The sequence below is a fragment of the Denticeps clupeoides genome, chromosome 7, assembly GCF_900700375.1.
Source record: "Denticeps clupeoides chromosome 7, fDenClu1.1, whole genome shotgun sequence".
Lineage (NCBI taxonomy): Eukaryota > Metazoa > Chordata > Actinopteri > Clupeiformes > Denticipitidae > Denticeps > Denticeps clupeoides.
The window spans coordinates 25,149,498-25,171,839 of NC_041713.1; the positions used below are offsets into that span (position 1 = coordinate 25,149,498).

General features: G+C 43.3%; 1 protein-coding gene across 1 annotated transcript; it reads left to right on the forward strand.

Moving 5' to 3' along the window:
* Nucleotides 1–883: 883 nt before the first annotated feature.
* Nucleotides 884–20,740, forward strand: srebf1 (sterol regulatory element binding transcription factor 1). The gene is made up of 19 exons (XM_028986163.1): nt 884–1,211; nt 6,599–7,048; nt 10,809–10,981; nt 11,059–11,208; nt 11,283–11,501; nt 12,350–12,464; nt 12,546–12,715; nt 12,821–13,025; nt 13,269–13,453; nt 14,448–14,715; nt 15,001–15,167; nt 15,242–15,410; nt 16,975–17,083; nt 17,173–17,282; nt 17,662–17,794; nt 18,137–18,302; nt 19,009–19,197; nt 19,321–19,432; nt 19,692–20,740. Exons 1-19 carry the CDS (start codon nt 1,109–1,111, stop codon nt 19,910–19,912), a joined length of 3,414 nt encoding a protein of 1,137 aa, XP_028841996.1. The 5' UTR covers nt 884–1,108; the 3' UTR covers nt 19,913–20,740.
* The last annotated feature ends 1,602 nt before the right edge of the window (nt 20,741–22,342 follow it).

Genomic DNA, 22,342 nt, shown 5'->3' on the forward strand with positions numbered 1-22,342 from the left:
GTAGAGGTTGTTCAAGCAACTGTAGAGAAATATGTAGAACCATATCAAACATAAAAAACAAGCCACCTCTAGAGCCTCATCTGTCTTATGGATGCCAATTTCCACTAGATGGTGGTAGAGTTTCTCTTGAGTTCCTCAGTTGCCTCGTCTTCTGTCTGGACAGCTGAAGCTGTTACTGTCGGTCATTGACCTACTTCACCCCTACTTCCCCTGAGTAGTTCTGGTGTCCTCATCATCAAGATGGTTTACCAGATATATTTAGGATTAGGAATATTCTATCCCTTGTAAAATAGTACAAATGACTATTTGTTGATATATTTGGTGTTGAATTGGCATTTAGAGAATTTAGTTTAAACTGGATTTCAGTGTTGTACGAGAAACACATGATGTAATCAAGAAGCCCCGATCGTGACGTCGCATCACCCCATCCGCTTTCCACGTTCCTATTGGTCCATTTATCTGGTTCTACCGGCTGTCACAAGCTGCAGAGCAGACTAACTTGAACGGGCTCTCCCTGCTCACTGCGGCCTGTGATTGGCTGTTGAAGACAAGCCCACCCTGGATGGAAACACGTTGCTGATGAGTTGTCACGTAGAAAGTTTTGTAAACAGGTTGAGGGTTTGTTACGATGTGCCATATTTCGTGTCGAAATAATTCAGTACTGAGGATATTAAGGTTCACGTTATTCAGATAGACATATGAAAAGGGCGTTGGAAACATCTGCAACGTCTGATGTTTTTTTTTAATATAACATCGGCATAATAGTCTTCTTTGACGTGTAGGTTCACGGTTTCGCACTAATTTTAACAAGGGGCGGTCCGTACGCCTGAGTCTCAGCGCTTATTGGATGCCTTTATCCTGGCTCAGTGCTGATTGGTCGGCTTATCTGTCGCTTAGTGCCGCGAAGCAGCCTGTTAGTGTGTCTCCAAGAAGCATCTCGGCTCGGTTCTGAAATAAGTTTCGTAAGGTGTAGAATGGTGATGACTGGCTGCAGGTAGCGGACGCATCAGCGACAACGTCTGTTTTTTCTCGCACAGTGACATGCCTGCGTGAGACGCGCGGCGGATTTTAAACTATACAGCGGTGTGAACCGAAGTATCCGGCGAACATGAACAAGATGTTTGACGACTCATCACTGGATCAACTGGATCCCAGTCTGACACTGAACGATCCCAGTGACATCGACACGGCACTGCTCAGCGACATTGACGGTAGGGAACTGTTTTGAGAGAAACGCGTGCACCTAATGTCTCCATTAATTATTACTATTTTATTCTATTGAATGCAATATGAAGTGGAACAATACGAGTTTCAAGTTATTGTTACATTGCTTACAATGCACAATGTATTCTTCTCATGTCCTGTCCTGACCGAGAGTAACCCCGGCATGCTGACCGACAGTAACCTCGGCAGACTGTCTGAGGGGCTGGGCTGCATAGCAAGGCGCCTGGGCTCCCTGTCATTGGTCGAGAGCGATCACCTCACATCCACAGGGCTTTTAAAAACCACTGCCATCCCTGTGGCCAGGGGCCGCATTTTCCAGCGTGTGTCGTTCAGGGTGGCCCGGGTGGCACCAAGTCCATGTTAGTTGGGACAGAACTGAACTATATTCCAAGGAGAGCCACTTCAGTGTGCAGAACCCAAAGAGAAATATGTTTAAGAATAAATTCACCTTTTTCTCCTCCACCACCTCTGAATGTTAAAAGTGAGGATTATTTATTCTCTTATTCCTCGATCGTCATGATCGTCATCGCCATAAATGGCATGGTCTGCAGAATTTAATTCTCGGTTCTCTGGCTGCTGTGCATGATTGGCATCATTCACGTCCATCACTGCTGCATTAACATCCCTTTCTCTTCCTTTATGATCACAAATTTGTGCACCACTGTTTGGACTGTTTTATTTTTCATTTTCTTTGGCTGCTCTTGTTTGGGGACACCACAGTGGACCAACTGATCAGGTTGTCTGCACATTTAACCTGGAAAACGTTTTACAGCAGATGCCCTTTGTGACACAACCCTTTTCCATTTATATGGTCTTCGGACCGGGACCAAGAAATATGTGAATTATAAAGCAATATATTCTTGTGTATATTGTGTGCATAGCTTTTGAATTACATTTTATGGCACTGCCTGTTTAATCACTTCATCTGTTTAAGGTCCAGGACTGAAACAAGGACTTTCTTCTACTCCAGCTCAATGTGTTTGAGATAAACATGCTCCTGTGTGACCCACATTCTAAGATGAAGATAGTCAAAAAAATAATTTTAAAGATTTTGATGTTTGCAGATTCTCTGGCAGGCTGTTCTGAAAGCTGGGAGCTTTTTCATATTTATTCTTGGAATAATTAGGAGGCCTGTATCAGAGAAACAAACAAAAAATGTTTTCATTGTTTTAAATATTTACTACGTATCTGGACCTAATTTCTGGGGTTTGATTTATAGTTCGTCTGAGAATGGATATAGATGCAGTGGTCCATATGTATGTGTGGACAGTTGAATTGAGTTATACAAAAAGAAAATATATATTTATGATGCGTAAGTAGTCTGGTCATATAAAAAAAAAAGAAAAGCTGGGATGGTCATTTGAATGCATTTCCTCAATCATCAGTAAATGTAATCAAGCAACTCTTTGTTGCTTGAAGGACTATTTTCTACGTGATGCATGGGACATAACACTGCTCACAAAACACAAAAATATGATATCCTAGATCTGAATTAATGAAATATTCTTATTACATACTTGTTCTTTACATAGTTGAATGTGCTGAAAGCAAAATCACACAAAAATGTAAGTCAAATTTATCAACCCATGGAAGTCAAAATTTAAGTGGAAAAACACACTACAGGCTGATCCAACTTTGATGTAATGTCATTTAAAACAAGTAAAAATTAGGCTCGTTATTCAGTATGTGTGGCCTCTACGTGCCTGTATGAGCCTCTGCTATGTTCCCTCCACTGGCTCCCAGTAGCTGCTTGCATCAGATTCAAAATACTGATGCTGTCCTACAAAGCCAAACATGGAGTAAGTCGCTTTGGATAAAAGTAAAGTAAAGTAAAGTAAACTAAAGTAAAGTAAATCCTCCAGTACTGCCTGGTCAGGCAATAAAAGGAAGACACTCATCTAGACTCTTCTCTGTCTCGACCCCTCAGTGGTGGAATTAACTTTCCCTGGAGGTCAGAACAGCACAGTCACTGACCTCTTTCAAACAGCAGCTCAAGACTTTCCTCTTTAGAAAATATTTAGATTAACGTGTAACCTTCTTATTGTCTTACTTATGTATAGAAACTACAACAGAGTGAATAAAAAGATTGTATTCATTGTTGGGGGTCCTAGTGAACCAGAATTGATCACTTCATTGATTGTAACATGGAACATGACGTTGTAAGTCACTTTGGATAAGGGCGTCTGCCAAATGCCTTAAATGTAAATGTAATGTATGACCTCTCTACAATGCGTGGGCATGCTCTGAGGAGGTGGCGGATGGTCTCCTGAGGGATCTCTTCCCAGACCTGGTCTAAAGCATCCACGGTCTATAGCATCAATGCCTTTGTCTTTCAGAAACTATTGACACACTCCAGCCACATGAGGTCTAGCATTGTCTTGCATTAGGAGGAACCCAGGACCAACCGCACCAGCATATGGTCTCACAAAGGGTCTGAGGATCTCATCTTGCTACCTAATGGCAGTCAGGCTACCTCTGGTGAGCACATGGAGGGCTGTGCGGCCCCCACACCATTACTGACCCACTGCCAAACCAGTCATGCTGAAGGATGTTGCAGGCAGCAGAACACTTTCGACTGCATCTTAGTGTGAACCTGCATAGTGTTTCAAATGTCTTTTTTTCAAATTTATTATTTTTTTTAAATACATTGAAATTAAATGATGTTCCACATTATCCAAGTAAAAGGACAAATATAACAAAATATAACCGCACTGCGGTTCACTCCATTGCCACGACTGTGCTGCACAGTATAGTTCGAACCACATCATCAAGTTCACAGATGACACAACAGTAGTGGGGCCAGCTGAAGAAGGCAAACCTCCCTTCTCTCATCCTCATATTATTTTACCGGGGGGACCATTGAGAGTGTTCTCTGCTGCTACATCACTGTCTGGTATGGGAAATGCACTGTCGCTGAGCAGAAGGCCCTGCAGCGGATAGTGAAGACAGCAGAGTGCATCATCAGGGTTCCACTTCCACCATCTCCCAGCTTTACGAGAAACACCTCCATCTGTCAAGCTCAGAACATAATGAAGGACTCTCACCACCTCTCACATGCCCTGAGGGGCCAAGACGGAGACCTTCGTGAGCAGTGGGCAGCCTTGACAGGAGCCCGTGGAGCAGTGTGTGGGGACAGTCTTTTGCTCAGTGGCACATTTGCGGATCGGGATTCGAACTGATTACGGGGCCGCCTCCTTAAACGCTAGGCCACCACTGCCACAAACAACAATACACCAGCCTTATGCACCTGATTTTTGAACATCTCAAGTAATTTTGCATATCTCTGCTCTTTTTGCACATTCCTACACATTTTGCACATGTTTGTCTTGTCTTGTGTGACCTGTTTGGAATATCCAAAATATCTACTTATAAGCATCCTACATGATGTTGTCCAGTTATGTCCGGTTCGACCTGTTCATTGGGCTGAAAAGTTTTACTTTTCTAATATAGGGATAACCTGTACAGTATTTAAGTTTTTTATTAGTATAGTTTAGTTTAGTGTGTGTATATACATTTTTCTATTGTGATTGCACTATGGGGGGAGGGCTGTGTGAAAAATTATTTCAACACCCCGTATACTGTGTACTGACAATAAACCAATCATTAATCTTGTATGATCTGATTAGTCGAATAATCGCAAAAACAATTGGTGACTAGTCAACTATCCAAATAATCGTTTGTGGCTGCCCTAGTTGGGACACCTGCCTTTTAGACATACATGACCTTTAATGGCATCCAGCTCTTAATCCATAGGCTTTCACAGTATTTACATCTTATCACTTTTTCCATATTTTGTTATGTTACAGCCTTATTCCAAAATTGATTCAATTCATATTTCCACAGAATTATACACACAACATGAAAATAAGTTTACTTTGGGTTTTGGCAAATTTGTTTAAAAAAAATACATAACAGAGAAAGTACATAAGTGTTAAATGCCTTTGCTCAATACTTTCTTGATGCACCTTTGGCAGCAGTTACAGCTTCAAGTCTTTTTGAATATGATGCCACAAAGCCTTTGCTCAATACTGCAATCTATACTGCAGACTTCTCACACAACTCCACCAACTGCTTCCTGCAGAAGTTCTCTGATGACTCTGCAATAGTCTGCCTCATCACTGATGGGGACGACAGGGAGTACATAGAACTGACAAGGGACTTTGTGGACGGGTGTCAGCAGAACTACCTCCAGATCAACACTGGAAAAACCAAAGAGCTGGTGGTAGACTTCCGCAGGCACAAACATCATCCACTGCAACCACTGGACATCCAGGGTATGGCCATTGAGGCAGTGGACAGCTACAAGTACCTTGGCGTTCACCTGAAAAGTAAACTGGACTGGACTCATAACACAAATGCACTTCATAAAAAAGGCTCAGGTCTTTTGGAGTACAGGAGCCACTCCTAAAGACTTTTTATGACTGTAGTGGCATCAGCCATCTTTCACGGTGTGGTCTGCTGGGGTAGCAGCATCTCCACTGGGGACAGGAAGAGGCTGAACAGGCTGATCCGGAAGGCCAGCTCTGTTCTAGGATGCCCTCTGGACCAAGTGGAGGTGGTGAGTGACAGGGGAATGGTGGCTAAGCTGTCATCCCTGTTGATCAACATCTCCCACCCCATGCAGGAAACTCTGACAGCACTGAGCAGCTCCTTCAGTGGCAGGCTACTGCACCAACGATGTGGGAAGGAGAGGTTCAGAAGGACTTTTCTTCCAACCGCTGTCAGACTCTATAACAAAGACCTCACAGCTGACCACACATATACAAACACACACACTTGGGCACATTTTGTTAATTTGTTAACTGTTTAAATTGTAAATTTGTACATAAAGCAGCAGACATTTTTCTGTAACCTTCCCCAGGTTTGTGCCTTGAGACAGTTCTGTCTTGGAGGTCTACAGACATTTCCTTTGGCTTCATGCTTATTTTATGCTTTGACATGAACTGTCTGGGACCTTATACTGGGACCTTATTTAGACAGATGTGTGTCTATCCAAATCACATCCAATCAATCCACAGGTGGATTCCAATTAAGCTGCAGAAACATCTCGATGATCAGGGGAATCAAGATGAGCAAGGCTGTAGGCTGTGAAATACTTATGTAAATGTGATTTCTCAGTTTATTTTTAATAAATTTGCGAACAAGATTAACATTTTCAAATGCACTTTAGCTGTTTGGAATATTTCGTAGTTAGGAAATTTCATGAATGGCACCACGCTGGACATCACTGAGCTCCTTAGAACAACCCATGCTTTCCTAAATGTTTGTAGAAGCAGTCTGTAGTGAAATCCGTTACATAACATTGATATGAATTCATCATGATCAACAAAAATTTGATCTAATCATGTGCTTTTGTGCCATTTTGTTTTAACAGATATGCTTCAGCTTATAAACAACCAGGACATGGAGTTTGGGTCCCTGTTTGATTCCACACAGTTTGGGTCAGCACCCCCCCAGATGAAGGAGCTCCCAGCTTTATCCCACTCTAGCACCTACAGCCCATCATCCACCTCCTCCATCCTCAGCAGCAGCCCACACCTGGATGCCTTGCTGGGTCCCCCCATCAAGCGCAGCGCTTCCTCTTCTGACAAGCTACTCCTGCCCCCCTCTACCTTTCAGCAGTCTCCCCTGGTCCAGCAGGGTCAGCCTCCCCTGCCCTCTTCACCCAAACCGCAGCCCCAGCTGGCCACGCCCAGCCCCCTGCAGCCCAGTGGAGGGGGGAGCCCAACATTCAATCCGGTGTCACCAGCCCTGTCCAAGCCCCCAACTCCTCCTCAGCTGCAGCAGACAGTGGTCAGCTTTCCCGTGCAGCATGGTTTCTCAGGTAATGATTTTTAGAAATTAATGTTCAAGTGGAAATATGGAACGTTGAGAAATTGCTGAGTTAATGAATGTATGTGAACTGCCAAAACTGAGAGAGTAGATAACGTACCCAATCTTTAATGAAAGTGAAATGGTTTGATGTCACGATGTACAAAGAGAGGTCATCACTGCTTTCTTTTTATGGAACCACTCCATGGGCCAAAGTTCAGATTCCAGTGAGCAGAACTGTCTTCCCGATGACATGCTTTCAAGTGATCTGGGTAGAAGGTCATGATGTGAGCAATGGAAGGCTGGGTAAACAACTACGTGCTGATGGTTATCTGAGAGAGTTGAGTCATGTGACGTCATGTCATCAGCATCTATACTCTTATTGGAATAATTAAGATAAGGCTGAGAATGTATGGCCAACCATGGATTTGTCATTTCCTCATATAATCATATATTTGTTGTTATATTATCTTTTCTAAGAGTTACCTCAATAAATGTTAATGCGTTAAATATTAATGTGTTAATAAAACATTTATTAACGCATCACTATTTTATTTTTACATGGACTGAGATGACCTTCTTGACTTCACTTCATGATGGAATTGTTAATTAATAATTCATCACATATTACTTTGTGACTAGTTTTCACTAGTGAATAGTTTTGTGAATAGTGGAATAGTGATAAAATTCACTATTTTATTTGTGATATTTTTATTTGAGTACAGTGATCATCTTTGGCAATATTTACGGTCACATCTTCATCTAGGGGTGTAGAGGCGTGTAGTGACATGGATGGGTTGGGAAAGGGGTAGAGAGACACACAAAGACACAAAATGTGTATTTATTTACACTGACATTATATACAAGTCACCAACCAGATGTTCACCATAAACAATCACACAGGCAACGAATTTTGTACAGCAACCTAACCAAAATCAAAACCTCCTGAACACTCAGTCTCCTTTTAAGTCTTGTAGCAGCCAATCATACAGCTGCAGGCTGAGCCGGTAGGTAGGAAGCTCCTCCAACTACAAGCTAAACTACAACTACAATCTAAAAGAGAGACACACACACACAAACAAAGCGAGAGAGACACTGCGACATAACACCCCCACTGCCAAAAATCAACCTCACAGGTTGATCAACAAAATGTGTGTAACAACGCATCACCCAAAACTGTGCATTTCTTATAACGAATATTCAGATTAAAACTCTGGAGATAGAGGGACCAACGCATGATTGGCTGATAAGTATTTTTCATCCAAGACAGGGTTAGGAGTTTTATGGTCTGTAAAAACCAGCACAAGCCGAAGTAGAACCAACATGAAGTTTGAAGTATTGCAGCACTAAAAGCAAGACCAAGGCTTCCTTCTCAATGGTACTATAATTTTGTTTATGTTTAAGGAGCTTTTTAGAAAAATAGCAGATGTGGTGATTAACCCCATTTGGTGATTAACCCTGATCTTCTTGGAGGACCACTCCCACCCCAGTTGGGTTGGCATCCACATCCATTTTAAATGGTCCAGCTGAAATCAGGTGCCTTTAAGACAAACACACTGCTTAACAGTGCCTTGGCGTTATGAAATGCATTAGAAAATTCAGCCGACCACATAAACCTCATCAGTACGAAGCAACTCAGTCACCACATCGGAGAATTTTTTACAAAAACCTCTGTAAGAACCCACAGTGTCAAGGAAACAGCGCAGCTCTTGTGCCGTCATAGGCACAGGGAACTCTGTAATGGCTGCAACTTTTGCCCCCAGAGGGCGCACTTGACCCTGACCAACCTGCTTCCCAAGATACGCGACTGCGGCCTTCCCGAATTCACAACTTGCTAGATTTAAAGTCAGAGAGGCAGCGCGCAGCCATTCAAACACAGCTATTCAAAGATTTTGTAAGTCCTCAGTCCACATATTTACCGATTTAACTTGATTACGATTATCAATGCCTTGATTCATCACGACGCATCCCATAAATTTACTACATGGTTTGCTACAACGAGCAGAAAAATGTGTTAAGTCCACACTCCCCTGACGCCACATACAGCAGAAAAAATGGCTGGTTTAGATGTCCCTGGACCCCGAAATGAGTGGCATAATACCGAAATGAGTGGCATTATCTGCAAATAATAGTACAGGAAGTCTCTCATCCCTTTCTTTTTCAGTATCAACACAGTAAACACAGAGCTTCGACTTTAGTGTCTGGTGAAATCTCTCCAATGCGCCTTGTGACTGGTTGAATACACAAGACATAAAATTGGTCCTTTGCTTGATCTGCATGACTTTGGGTAGTCCAAACGTAGAAAATAATCTAATTAAGCATTTCAAAACGGGCAGAGAGTAAAAGCCTTCGGGTAACGTGGTAGCATTCATCAGACTTCAAATTAAATGATGGTTGGACTTTGGTTTTAGGCCAAGGTCCTACACAAACCAAAAAAACCTGTTCAAAGGGTTAGTCTAAAACTGGTATTGGGTGTAATACAGTCCGCTCCATTACCTGATTTGGTTTTCCAGCCATTTGGCAGGAATGGCATAAACAGTGCTTCTCTACGTCCGCTTTTAGACTAGACCAGCAGTGCAGAATCCGTGTCTTGTTTTTCCCATGTGCCCTCCAAACTCGTGGTCATGACCTACTGCTAGAACGCGTCTGCAGAACTTTTCTGGAACCACCCAGAAAAAGACTCTTCACCCAGTCAACCTTTCTGTTTGTGAGCAACCTGAATTACGAACACAGCAGTAGGGTGGTGACGTCAGCAGACGTCGTCAGGGCAGTCAAAACCTCCATCAACGGTAAGGTGAGCAATAGGTTGGGTGAAACATCTGTGGCCAAGAAAGAATCTGCTAAGATTTCCGTGACTGCGCATGGGTTAACACACAAGCAGGAAGCTGTATTACACACAGCATCTGTAGGTGTCTATAATGTAGGGGTCACTATGGGCAAAGGAAGGACCTTTTCGGCAGCTAAGTCATTGCCCACAATAAAATCCATGCCCATCATGGGGAGCTGGGACCACACAACCGTAACTGAGCACATAACAAGGTGCACATATTCTATTCTTATCTCTACTCAACCCTCCGACTCCCCCTGCCCCATCTTCCCTAACTACTGATTATTTTGCCAACTTCTTCACAGGGAAGATTGAACAAATGTGTAAGACATTCTCCACCATAAATCCTACTCTACCCCATAATCAGAAGGTTGTTGGTTCGAATGCCACTGAGCAAAGCACCGTCCCCACACACTGCTCCCCGGGCGCCTGTCATGGCTGCTCACCAAGGGATTTCCGGGGCAGTGGTGGCCTAGCAGTTAAGGAAGCGGCCCCCTAATTAGAAGGTTGCCGGTTCGAATACCGATCTGCCAAGGTGCCACTGAGGTGCCGTCCCCACACACTGCTCCCCGGGCGCCTGTCGTGGCTGCCCACTGCTCACTCAGGGTGATGGGGTAAATGCAGAGGACAAAGTGCAATGTGTGCACTGTGTGTTGTGCTGCTGTGTATCACAAGTGAAAATCACTTCACTTTAAATCAGTTTTCTAAACTTGCATCAGATGAAATCATTCAGATCATATCTACACGCGACCCAACTACCTGTCCACTAGATCCAATCCCTTCAACAATGCTTCAAACCAATGACAACAATGCTTCTCCCCTGACCTCATCCCTTTCATTTCTTATATCATAAACAGCTCAATGTCATCTGGCCATGTACCATCTGCCTTTAAAACAGCCAGGGTTCTTCCAATCCTGAAAAGTTTGTTTTTGAATGTTTTTGTAGCTGTGAATCAAGGAGGCCCACCACCACCAATCACAAGCCTCTCCAGCTCTCCTCAAACTGTCCAGCCAATGACGATTCAGGCTCATGTCCAGGGGCTGACAACATCTCCTCTCCTGGCAACGTCCTCAACAACTGCTGCCCAGTCCATCTCCCCTAGCGTCCAACAGGTTCCGGTCAGTGTGTGTCCATTTAGCTGGTGACCTGCTGATGTGTGACAATGAATTTAATGCATTATTAACTTCATATCCAGGTACTGCTGCAGCCCCAGTTTATCAAGGCAGAATCTCTCCTTCTAACCACACTCAAGACAGATCACGGCACCATGGCAACTACTGTTTCATCTCCCTGCATCACCACACTGGCGCCCACCACTGCTCCAGTCCAGAGCAGCCCACTTCAGGTACAGATATCCCAGCGTTTATGTACTGTGTAATATCGGGAGTCGGCTCTGATTTTTTTTGGTTCCTCGCTTAGGCTCTGATGAGTGGAGGCACTATCCTTACCACAGTGCCCATCGTTGTGGATGCGGAGAAGCTGCCCATAAACCGCATTGCCATAAGTGGCAAACCAGGAGGGCTGCCCCACAAGGGCGAGAAGCGCACAGCTCACAACGCCATCGAGAAACGCTACCGATCTTCCATCAATGACAAGATCATCGAGCTCAAGGACCTGGTGGCTGGAACTGAGGCGAAGGTTGTCCTCCACTTCACTTTGACACTGAAACTGAACATCCCTGATTCAATCACAATTACAGTCATTGAAATATAATAAAGTGAAGATGGTTAATGTTAGATGATACATCTTTTAAATAAAATTTAATAAATAATCTTCTGGAGTTATTTAATTGATGTAACAGCTTTAATCCTTTTGGGGGTAAGTACGTCTTGCTCCTTGATTTCGAGTGATTTTGCCCCATTCCTCAAATTCGGTGGTGCAGTACCTGAATTATCCCCATCCGCAAACCTTTACCTTTTTTTTTTAGCTTTAGCTTTAGCTTCATGCTTCATGTTGTCTATTCATTGTAGACTGGAACAGCTTCATTAATCGTGTTCATCCAACCAATATCCATCCATTCCCAGTCTCAGCATATGAGAAGCATGCCTATAACATGCTGCTGCCACGAGGTTTTTGTACTGTAGGTGTGGTGCTTCCTGGGGTGTAGGCAGGGTTAGTTTATGCCACATACGCCTCTTTGAAGTCTGGACAAAATGGGAACTTACAATCAATAGTTACAGGGACAGTCCACCCTGGAGACACTCGGTGACTTGACACTGGTCATAAGTGGGGGTTTGAGTGTATTACCTACTAGGCTACTTCTACTTCTAGTTGTCCATAGTTCCTATAGGATAGTAATTATGGGATTTTTTTGGCTGGTCTGGTGTAGTCTTAACATTGATGAACTAAAGAAAAGCATGGAAATAATACCAAATCTAAAAAGAAAAATACAACAGGCTGCCAGGTTGTTGTATACACACACACACACACAGTAACAAGAAGAATTATCATGAGCGTGATATTATTATTTTTTATTTTCTCTACAGCTGAACAAGTCAGCAGTGTTGAGAAAAGCCATCGACTACATTCGCTACCTGCAGCAGTCCAATCAGAAACTGAAGCAGGAGAACATGGCGCTGAAGATGGCCTCTCAGAAGAACAGTATGTGCATTCACTGCACCTTGGTCTTCATCATGTTTGATTGTTTTTGCCAGTTTTCCTGAGACCCGTGTGCTGTTGCAGAGTCCCTGAAGGACTTGGTGGCGATGGAGGTGAGCGGGATTAAGGCAGAGGTAAAGAGCGAACTTCCCACACCACCTCCATCTGACGTGGGCTCGCCTCTGCACAGCAGCCCTTTCTCACACTGCAACAGTGACTCTGAGCCTGACAGCCCCATGGTAGAGGACTCCAGAGTGAGTTTTTTTTTTGTCCATTGTGTGCTTGGTCAGTGTAATGGAGCCTTCTTTGGCTCCAGGATCTGATTTATCTGTAATGCTCCCTTTCTCTGTCTTTCTCAGCCTTTACCGGACCAGGTATCTGCAGGAGTGGGTGGGGCTGGGATGCTGGACCGCGGCCGAATGGCGCTGTGTGTCTTTACCCTCGTCTTTTTGACCTTTAACCCTTTCACTTCACTGTTGTATCGAACCACTGATGCTGGTGCTGCTACACCACCCCCAGGGCATTCTGGGATGGGCAGGAGCATGCTTGGAATGGAGAGCAATGGTATGACATTCACCTTTTTCAAATGTTAATATATTTAGATGTTAAATTGTAAAGGCTTATCAGAAGGTTGCCGGTTTGAATCCCAATCCGCCACGGTACGACTGAGGTGCCACTGAGCAAAGCACCATCCCCACCCACTGCTCCCCGGGTGCCTGTCATGGCTGCCCACTGCTCACTAAGGGTGATGGGTTAAAAGCATGTTATATGTTATATTTTTGTTTTTTTTTTTGTTTTTTGTCACAGTGGAAGTGAGAGGCTTGCTAGACTGGATGCTACCTACTTTACTGCTCTGGGCGCTGAACGGGTTGCTGTTGGCTGTGGTTTTGGTGCGTTTGTTGGTGTACGGAGAGCCAGTCACCCGTCCCCACTCAGAGTCATCGGTCCTGTTCTGGAGGCATCGCAAACAGGCTGACCTTGACCTAGCACGGGTGAGAACCACTTGATCATGGGAACTAATATGTTTACTTTAATAACCGCAACATACAGAAGTTTCAAATAACTAAACAACATTAGAACAGTGTTGAGACCTCTGTTAGCTCATCTGGTTCCTCAGAATAAACCTGACCTCAGTATGCTGCATATTCTGGCAATAGTTCAAGAGTTGTCTTCTACCAGCCAAGGAACATAGCAAATGTTTAGTTTGACGTCACAGCAAGATGCTGAGAAACATTTTAGTTATCAATTTTTAGGGATCATGAGAAAGACTATCTGCTAAATGTCTTGCAGAGGCAGATTAGGGCTGCCACAATTATCCAACTCGATTGTGCTGACCATGCATATGCTGTGTTGGCTCATTTTTACATGTTAATCAGGGATGGATTGATAGAGCCAGGTTTCAGAGAAACAAGGCAGTAGTTTATATTTTTGTTGAGAAGGTTCTCATCCCCTTTATTAGGCAGGGAGTGGCAGTTCAGCAGGTAAATATTGAGCAGGTAAATATGTGTGTCCAACCAAGAAAAATGTGGTCTGCCAGATGTTCAGCTATTGGTGAAGGTGTTTTTTTTTTTCGTGGCTCAGCCATCTGCAGTGCCATCTTGTCAAAATATAAAAATACTATTTAGGACAGTGTAATGAACAGCGGGAGAACAGTGAGTCCATATGCAGTGTTGCCATGTTGCTCCAGTGTCAACTGGGTACTGCGCCTGTTCTTCTTCCTAAAATATTATATTCAAAATTGCCCAGTCTGTCAACAATGAGCAACAGCCTGAATGTGTAGTGTGTTTAGCATTTATTTAATTTTATAGATCTGCAATAAGTATAATAAATAATCACATTTTTTTCTACTTGCATGCGTAATTTTAGCATACATTGTCCCACCTTTTATCTGCATTCAGGAACAATTTTTTTAAACATCTGTGCATATTCCAGCTGCTGCCTCCTTCATTGGCCAGTATGATGAAATGTGTCTTGCTGTGTCTGTAGGGAGACTTTGCTCAGGCCAGTCAGAATCTGTGGATGTGTCTGAAGGCTCTGGGTCGGCCGCTACCCACGTCCCAGCTAGACCAGGTGTGCGCTGTGCTGTGGGCAAGTCTGCGGCTGTGTTTGCAGAGGGTGTGGGTGGGACGCTGGCTGGCACTTAGGGCTGGAGGGGGTCTCTTCTACCCCGACCGTCCCCTACAAGAGGACGCATGCAAGAGCAGCCGTGATGCAGCCCTGGTCTATCACCGCCTGCATCAGCTGCACATGACTGGTATGCAATACATATCTGCCACGTCAAGTATGTACTAACATAAAAATATGTGCCAATCATTAATAAAGGAAGGCAGATAATCAATATTTTTTTTAATATAGTACTGCATAACTTATTTTTATAAGCTGCCTTTTGTCTAATTAAATTAAATGACATCTTATCAATTTATCATCATGTAGATATTACAAGGCATACTGCTTGCAATGTTGTATACAGATCATTTCATCCTATCTGACTGTTTTAATGTGGGATCAAAACTTAATACGTGTGTGCGTGTGTGTGCAGGTAAACTCTGTGGCAGTCGCCTGTCTGCTTGCCACATGGCATTAAGTGCAGTGAATCTTGCGGAATGTGCTGTGGGCTCCCTCCCTGTCGCTACCCTGGCTGAGATCTACGTCTCTGCAGCCCTGAGAGTGAAGTCCAGTTTACCCAGAGTTCTGCACTTCACCTCGGTGAGCCTTTGCTCCTCTCCACAGGTTTACATCCAGTCACAGTTTCACATCCACTCTGTCTCTCCCTCCCCCAGCGTGTGTTTCTGAGCAGCGCCCGGCAGGCTTGTCTGTCCCCCAGTGGGAGCATCCCTCCTGTCATGCAGTGGCTTTGTCATCCTCTGGGTCACCGCTTCTTTGTAGATGGAGACTGGTCCATACGCAGTACCCCTAAGGAGAGCATCTACAGTCAGGCAGGAAACACTGGTGAGAGTTGACCCCACGCGTCACAACGCCTTTACACGCCAGCTTGGTGGAAGTAAAACTTGACACGCTGGAGACTGAGGCAGAGCAGAGGATGATGGGAAAGCTGCAGTCGATTATTGAAAATGTTGATCATCCACTGCACAGTGCAGTGGAGTGGCAGAGGAGGTTTTTCAGCAATAGACTTGAAATGCTCATCTGAACGCCACAGGAAATCCTTCCTTCCCACAGCTATCAGACTTTTTAAGTTGTGCAATATGATTCTTTTGTGCAATATTGTAAGAATGGACATCACAGGAGCAGGCTTTTGTTTTGTGTAGCAACCGTCTGCGGGGGGATGTGTGACGTTCCTGTGTCGGTGGTTGTGCGTGAAGATTCGGCACCTCTGTTTTACATGCCTTTTGTCTGAGACATTCCTGTGTCAATAGTTGTGCGTGAAGATTCAACACCTGAGCAGACCTTTATACCCCTGGCCTACAGGAAGTTGTCACTGGCCTAAAGGAAGTTGTCACTGACCAATCAGAACCTGTTGTTTCTGATGTCACGCCCCCCGGTGCCTCCCATTTGGGGAAGACAAAGAGAGTGGGCGGTCCTGACGGCTGACACTTCACACGTTGCCGTCAGACAAAAGGCATGTAAAACAGAGGTGCTGAATCTTCACGCACAACTATTGACACAGGAATGTCTCAGACAAAAGGCATGTAAAACAGATGTGCCGAATCTTCACGCACAACCACCGACACAGGAACGTCACACATCCCCCCGCAGACCGTTGCTACGCAAAACAAAAGCATGCTCCTGTGATGTCCATTCTTACAATATGATACTTCTGCTGTACTTCTGTGCTGTCTCCTGTTGCTGTTTTTTACTGTGCAATAACTCACTTATTGACTCTTAACTCTCTGTACACTTGTTGTGTGCCCATTGAATGAGAAGGTGTGTCCAAACTTTTGGCCTGTACTGTATGTACATTTCTTTATTTTCATGACTGAAGGCATGAAAACTATGAATGAACATGTGAAGTTATGTACTTATCAAACTGAACTAACTGAAAACATGTTTTATGTTCTAGTTTCCTCAAATTAGCCACCATTTTTCTCTGAGTACTGCTATGCACACTCTTGGCATTCTCTTGATGAGCTTCAAGAGGTCGTCACCTGAAATGGTTTGAAGGAGTTCCCAGAGGTGTTTAGCACTTGTTGGCCCCTTTACTCTGCGGTCCAGTTCACCCCAGACCATCTCGATTGGGTTCAGGTCCAGGCACTGTGGAGGCCAGGTCTCCACTTTTTGTTTAGTTCATAACTCCATATGTGTTCATTCGTAGTTTTGATGCCTTCAAACACATTGAATGAGAAAGTGTGTCCAAACTTTTGGCCTGTACTGTACATTGCAGCATAAGCAATTTCCTTCAGGATTCAGCTCAGACATGACCCTATCCAGAATCCATCATACCAGTGTGTTTATATGCCTGCAGCTGATGCACAACTTGTTTTGAAACCTTTTTTATTATTTTCTTAAAATTCACGACTGGTAACTGTATTCTTACTCTCTCTCTCTTTGTCTCTAGTGGACCCTCTGGCGCAGGTGACCCAGGCATTTCGGGAGAACCTGCTGGAGAAGGCTCTGCACTGTGTGGTTCAGCCCCGTGAGGAGAAGACCACCAATGAGGGCAAGGGGTGGGTGTGCGGAGGGCTGATGTCAGATTAAACGGCAGCTGCTTGTTTTTGATGATGATTATGATGTACATGGTTCTCCTCTCTGACAGCGACTACTCAGATGCTCTTGAGTATCTGCAGCTACTTACCAGCGCATCTGATGCAGCTGGTGCCACCACCCAGTCTTTTGCTGTGGGCTCCAACATGGCCACCGTCACCGGTGTGTGTGTTGTATAATTTATAATGTATCATGTAGGTCTGTAGAAATAATACATTTTTGCATCACAATTTGTGATTGAAAAGCAAAGAATTTACTTGAAAACTTAATTAAGATCTATGGCGAACTTAGTTTCATTATTTAATATTAACATTTTTATTTGACATAAATCTACATAATAATGTTTCATCATGATTAGATGTATGAAATATTTAATATTTGTCATTATTAATATTATTGAGTGGAACTTGCAGCCCCATACACACACACCTGACAGCTGTAGACACAATCACATCGTAATAAGATAATCAGTCTTATTCAGTATGTGGTAGTTGGGTTGCAGTGTTATGACAGCATGTCTGTATGTTTGTTTATGATGCAGGCTGTGACTGTCACTCTAAGTGGTGGTCATCGGTGTCCGTGGTCGTCATTAACTGGCAGCAGGGAGACGATGCGGCTGCAGAGCGGCTTTACACTGCAGTGGAGCACCTGCCCAGGAGCCTTCAGAATGCAGAGTGAGAGGCAGATACACACACTGTGTCAAGTGACAACAATTCAGCATTAAAAATGTTAAACATCACAGATAGTGCTATAAGTTGAATATAATGCTCTATACTGAAGAAGGAAAGTGTTTTAAAATTATGTTATTAATATATTTATGGATTTATGGACAGTGAAATTTGCGCTTTGGAAATAGTTTGGTAAAAATGTGTTAGAGCTCTAGCTATTAACCAAACAGAAACAGAGTTTGGAGATGTCAGACTTCTCCTTTACCTGAAATCTGTTCTCCATATATGGACAGGAGACAATTAAGATCTTTAGGACTTTCTCCAACATTGAGTTTGTTGCTATTGCAGGAGCCCACTGCCCAAAGCAGCGCTCAATGTTTTCCGAGCATTGCGCACCCTGCTGGCCAAACCAGAGAACTGCCAGCTCAGCCTGACTTACTGTGAGCGAGCCAGCGGCCTGCTGCGAGACAGCCTGAACCTGGGCCCGCACAAATACAGCAGCGCTACTGACAAGGTCAGTCTCATACTCTTCGTCCTCTACAGATGAACAGTTGTCAATCATGGAAAATCATTATTAGGTTCTGTGAATCATGAAACAGTCCTGTTTATTGGCCAGAATTTATTTAGCTTCCTGTACTGTTTCTATGAGAGACTCAATGTTTCTTGTCAGTGGGGATGTTTACTGATGGGTCATGTCATTTTTGTCTGTGGTGTGATGTTCTTGAATACCAATAACAAGTAAAGACAAAGGTGTATTTCAGTGTTTCCAAACCCTGGTCCTGGAGGATCGGCTGCCAAAACATCTTCAAACCAACCCTACCTTAATTAGGTTCACGAATTTCATAATGGCTTCATAATGTGTGTGGCAGGAATGAAAACTTACTGGCAGATGTTCCTCCAGGACCAGGGTTTGGAAAAACTGGTGTTTCTTACCTGTGTGATGCATAATACAGTGATTTCTCCAAGAATCGGTTAGATTAATTGATGTGGTGTTGCATTTTGACATTGTGTTGTTAACTGAGAGGGTGTTGGACCTGACCAGTGCTGTGGTGCATTGTAGTTGCATTGCATGTGTATAATCTGAGTGCAGTGTTTCTGCAGTGCAACACAGAGCTGGGCCTCCTGCAACACACACACACACACGTTTTTTTTACATTTGCTATAATACTGGAAAAGTTCTATTTGATTGTTTGAATCCGCTCTCTTGCTCTCTCTCTCAGGTTGTGCAGTTGCTGTTGTGTGACCTGCTGCTCGTCTCTCGCACCAACATGTGGCGTTCTCATCAGAGCTCTGGACAGTCATCTCCTTCCCCAGTCCCTCAGGCTTCTCCGGCCGAGCTGCATGGCTTTCAGCAGGACCTGAGCTCCCTCCGGAAGCTGGCTCAGACCTTCCGGCCAGCCATGCGCAGGGTGAGTGTCAAGTTCAGGTCAGGTCCAGTTCCATTCTGGCTGTTGCTCCAGATGCTTGGTAACAGATCCTACAGATTTGTGTGTGTGTGGACTCAGACTTTCATTCTCTGACTTTCTCTGCAGCTCTTCCTGCATGAGGCTACAGCCCGGCTGATGGCAGGAGCTAGTCCCACCCGCACACACCAGCTGCTGGATCGCAGCTTGAGACGGCGCACCACGCCCGGAGCCAGGACAGGTATGTAGGAGTTTATTATTATTACTACTAATTCCTGTTGCATCCAGATATGAAATTCTAAACCCAGTCAAACTGAGAGTATTTTTCACCATAGTTATAGCAGAATTCATTCACCAGAATTATTTTTGTATTTTTATTTTAATCAAATCAGTTTACCAAGAGTGAGAAATTAGGAGCATGGTATCATCTCTCCATGTCCAAGTTTTCACTTGATATATTGGAGGGAGTTTCTAATGCGCTTGTGCCTTTCTGCACTCAGAGGAGTTTGAGACGCATCCTGGGCAGCGTGAGCAAGCTGAGGCTGTGTTACTGGCATGCCGCTACCTGCCCCCCTCTTTCCTTTCTGCTCCGGGTCAGCGGGTGGGAATGCTGGCTGATGCAGCACGCACGTTGGAGAAGCTGGGTGACAAGCGCACCCTCCATGACTGCCAGCAAATGATCATCAAACTGGGCAGTGGTACCACTGTCACCTCCACTTAACTCTGCCCACTGATCTGTCCAAAATCACAGACATTCATCTCTTTTTCAGAGAGCGGATGTATACTGTGCATGAAGTTGAAGGCTATATGTCTTCTTACCAAAACATAAATGCATTTAATTACCTTACATTTTAATTTCATTTTATTTATAGTCCCATTGAAAATGTTGAAGTTCTTTTTATTATTGAGGAGTGGTGCAGTGCACTAGGTGCTTTGCTTTCCCTGGTTTGATGACAGGTGTTACAAAGGTGCAGTGCAGCACTGATCCCAGTCCCTGTGGTGATTGAAGGAACAAAAGAACAGGCTCGGATTTGTATATAAAACCGTTGCAGCAGGATTTGGCATGATTACTTAATGCATAGTTTTTCATTTGCTTTATTGCCATTTCTTTACTATGTATATATGTTAAAATGTGATAATGTGATTTCTAAGGAATTTAATTGATATTTCATATTGTTCTAATGATGTCATCTCATGTGGTCTGTGTGACACAAAATATGCAAATATGAGATATGACTTAATAAATAAATAAATGAGATTGGTTTGCACTAGAGGAAGATGCACAGCAGGAGGGGTTTTCTTTTTCAACGACAGTTATATTATTTTTTTGGATTAATTTTTTCCTCCTAATTTATCCAGAAACTCAAAATTATAGTTTCCTCTGGTTTTGTTCCATCTGTGACTGTTAAAACATTCTTTTGAGTGTAATTTAATTATTACAGAAGACTGTAAATCTAGTAAAGAGGACGTTAAAATGTAAACTATGCTATGCTGTATATTTCTGATTATCTTCCCAAATGTAAATAAAATACTTTTTTTAACAAATTAATGTTTTGCATTTATTGAGCTAAAGGGTACATGAAGGGTAACAGTTCATCTGATGGATGACTGAAGAAAGTAATGAATGGATTACAAGGATGAACAAATTATTCTGTGTGGCATAAGTGTGAAATGTTGCAATGATTATTGAACAGAGCCAATTGTTATGTTAATGTTATGTTAGGGTTTTGGAATTCTGGTTAAAAGCTGAAGTGTATAGTAAAGGTTTTAGTTTAGATTTAAGTATTGAAACTTTGTCTGAACAGTCTATGGAAGGTTTTGCAGAAGGGAATTTATATGGGACACGGAGTGAAGAGATTGGGGAGGATTTTAAGAGAAATACTTGGTCAAGACTATGAAAAAGACAATATAAAAGTCAACAAGGAATTTAATTGTAAATCATTGCTGTGAAGACAATACTGGAGTAAAATGGTTATATTTCCTTTGTTCATGTTAGAACTCAACCAGTTGTGCAGTGATGAAGCAGATTAGTCAGAAAAAAGTATAATGCAGTATATAATGCAACTTTTATTATATAATTAATAGTGGTGGGCCGTTATCGGCGTTAATGTGCTGCGTTAACGTGAGACTCTTATCGGGCGCCTTAATCTATTCACAAAGTTGGGTTGGGAGCTGGGTCTATACTACGCAAGCTATTGTGCCGGAGTTAAATGGTTACACTAGATTTATAAGTATATTTCTTCTTTCTTGTGTCTTTTATTTTCTTATTTTCTAAAGAATTTTATTTTGTTTTTGAGACCCGGTTCAGGTCTCTTGGACACATGGCGTGAGTTGTGAGAGGTGCATGGGGTTTGTGTGCAAAAAGTTATTTCTTTCATTTTAATTGATGTACATATTAGGAATATTTTGCATGTGTGTTATTTTGAATATTTTTTTATGTTAATACTGTATATTGTAGAGAGAGGTGCAGAAAGACGCAATGTGTGACGCGATGTTCTGACATGATGTTCTGACACGATGTTCTGACGCGACCTTGCTTTTTGTACAGGAATGCAGTATTGTAAATTGTGAATGCTTTATGTTAATGTTCAGTTCTCTTGGACACATGGCGTGAGTTGTGAGAGTAGAGAGAGGTGCAGAAAGATGCGATGTGTGATGCGATGTTCTGACGCGATGCTTTTTGTACAGAATACACTTTGCACAGAAAATTTCTTGGGTGTCAGCTCATCATTTGCGGTTCAAGAAACGAAATCAAAAAGTTACACAACGCAGAATCATGCAGACTTATTTCAATCATGCAGACTTAAAGAGCGTGTTTCCAAAAATACAGCAACACATTGACTTTCCAACACGGGGAAATAACACACTGGACCTTGTTTACACCACCCAGTGAGGAGCCTACAAAGCTTTTCCCCTCCCCCACCTCGGCGCCTCTGATCACATCTCTGTCATGCTAATGCCCTCTTACAGACCACTTGTTAAAGTCAACAAACCGGTTCATAAGCAGATACAAGTGTGGCCAGAGGGATCTTGAGAGGTGTTACAGGACTGCTTCAACACCACAGACTGGAATATGTTTAAACAGGCTGCCACTTACAACAACATCACTGACCTCCAGGAGTACACAGAGACTGTTACAGCCTACATCAAC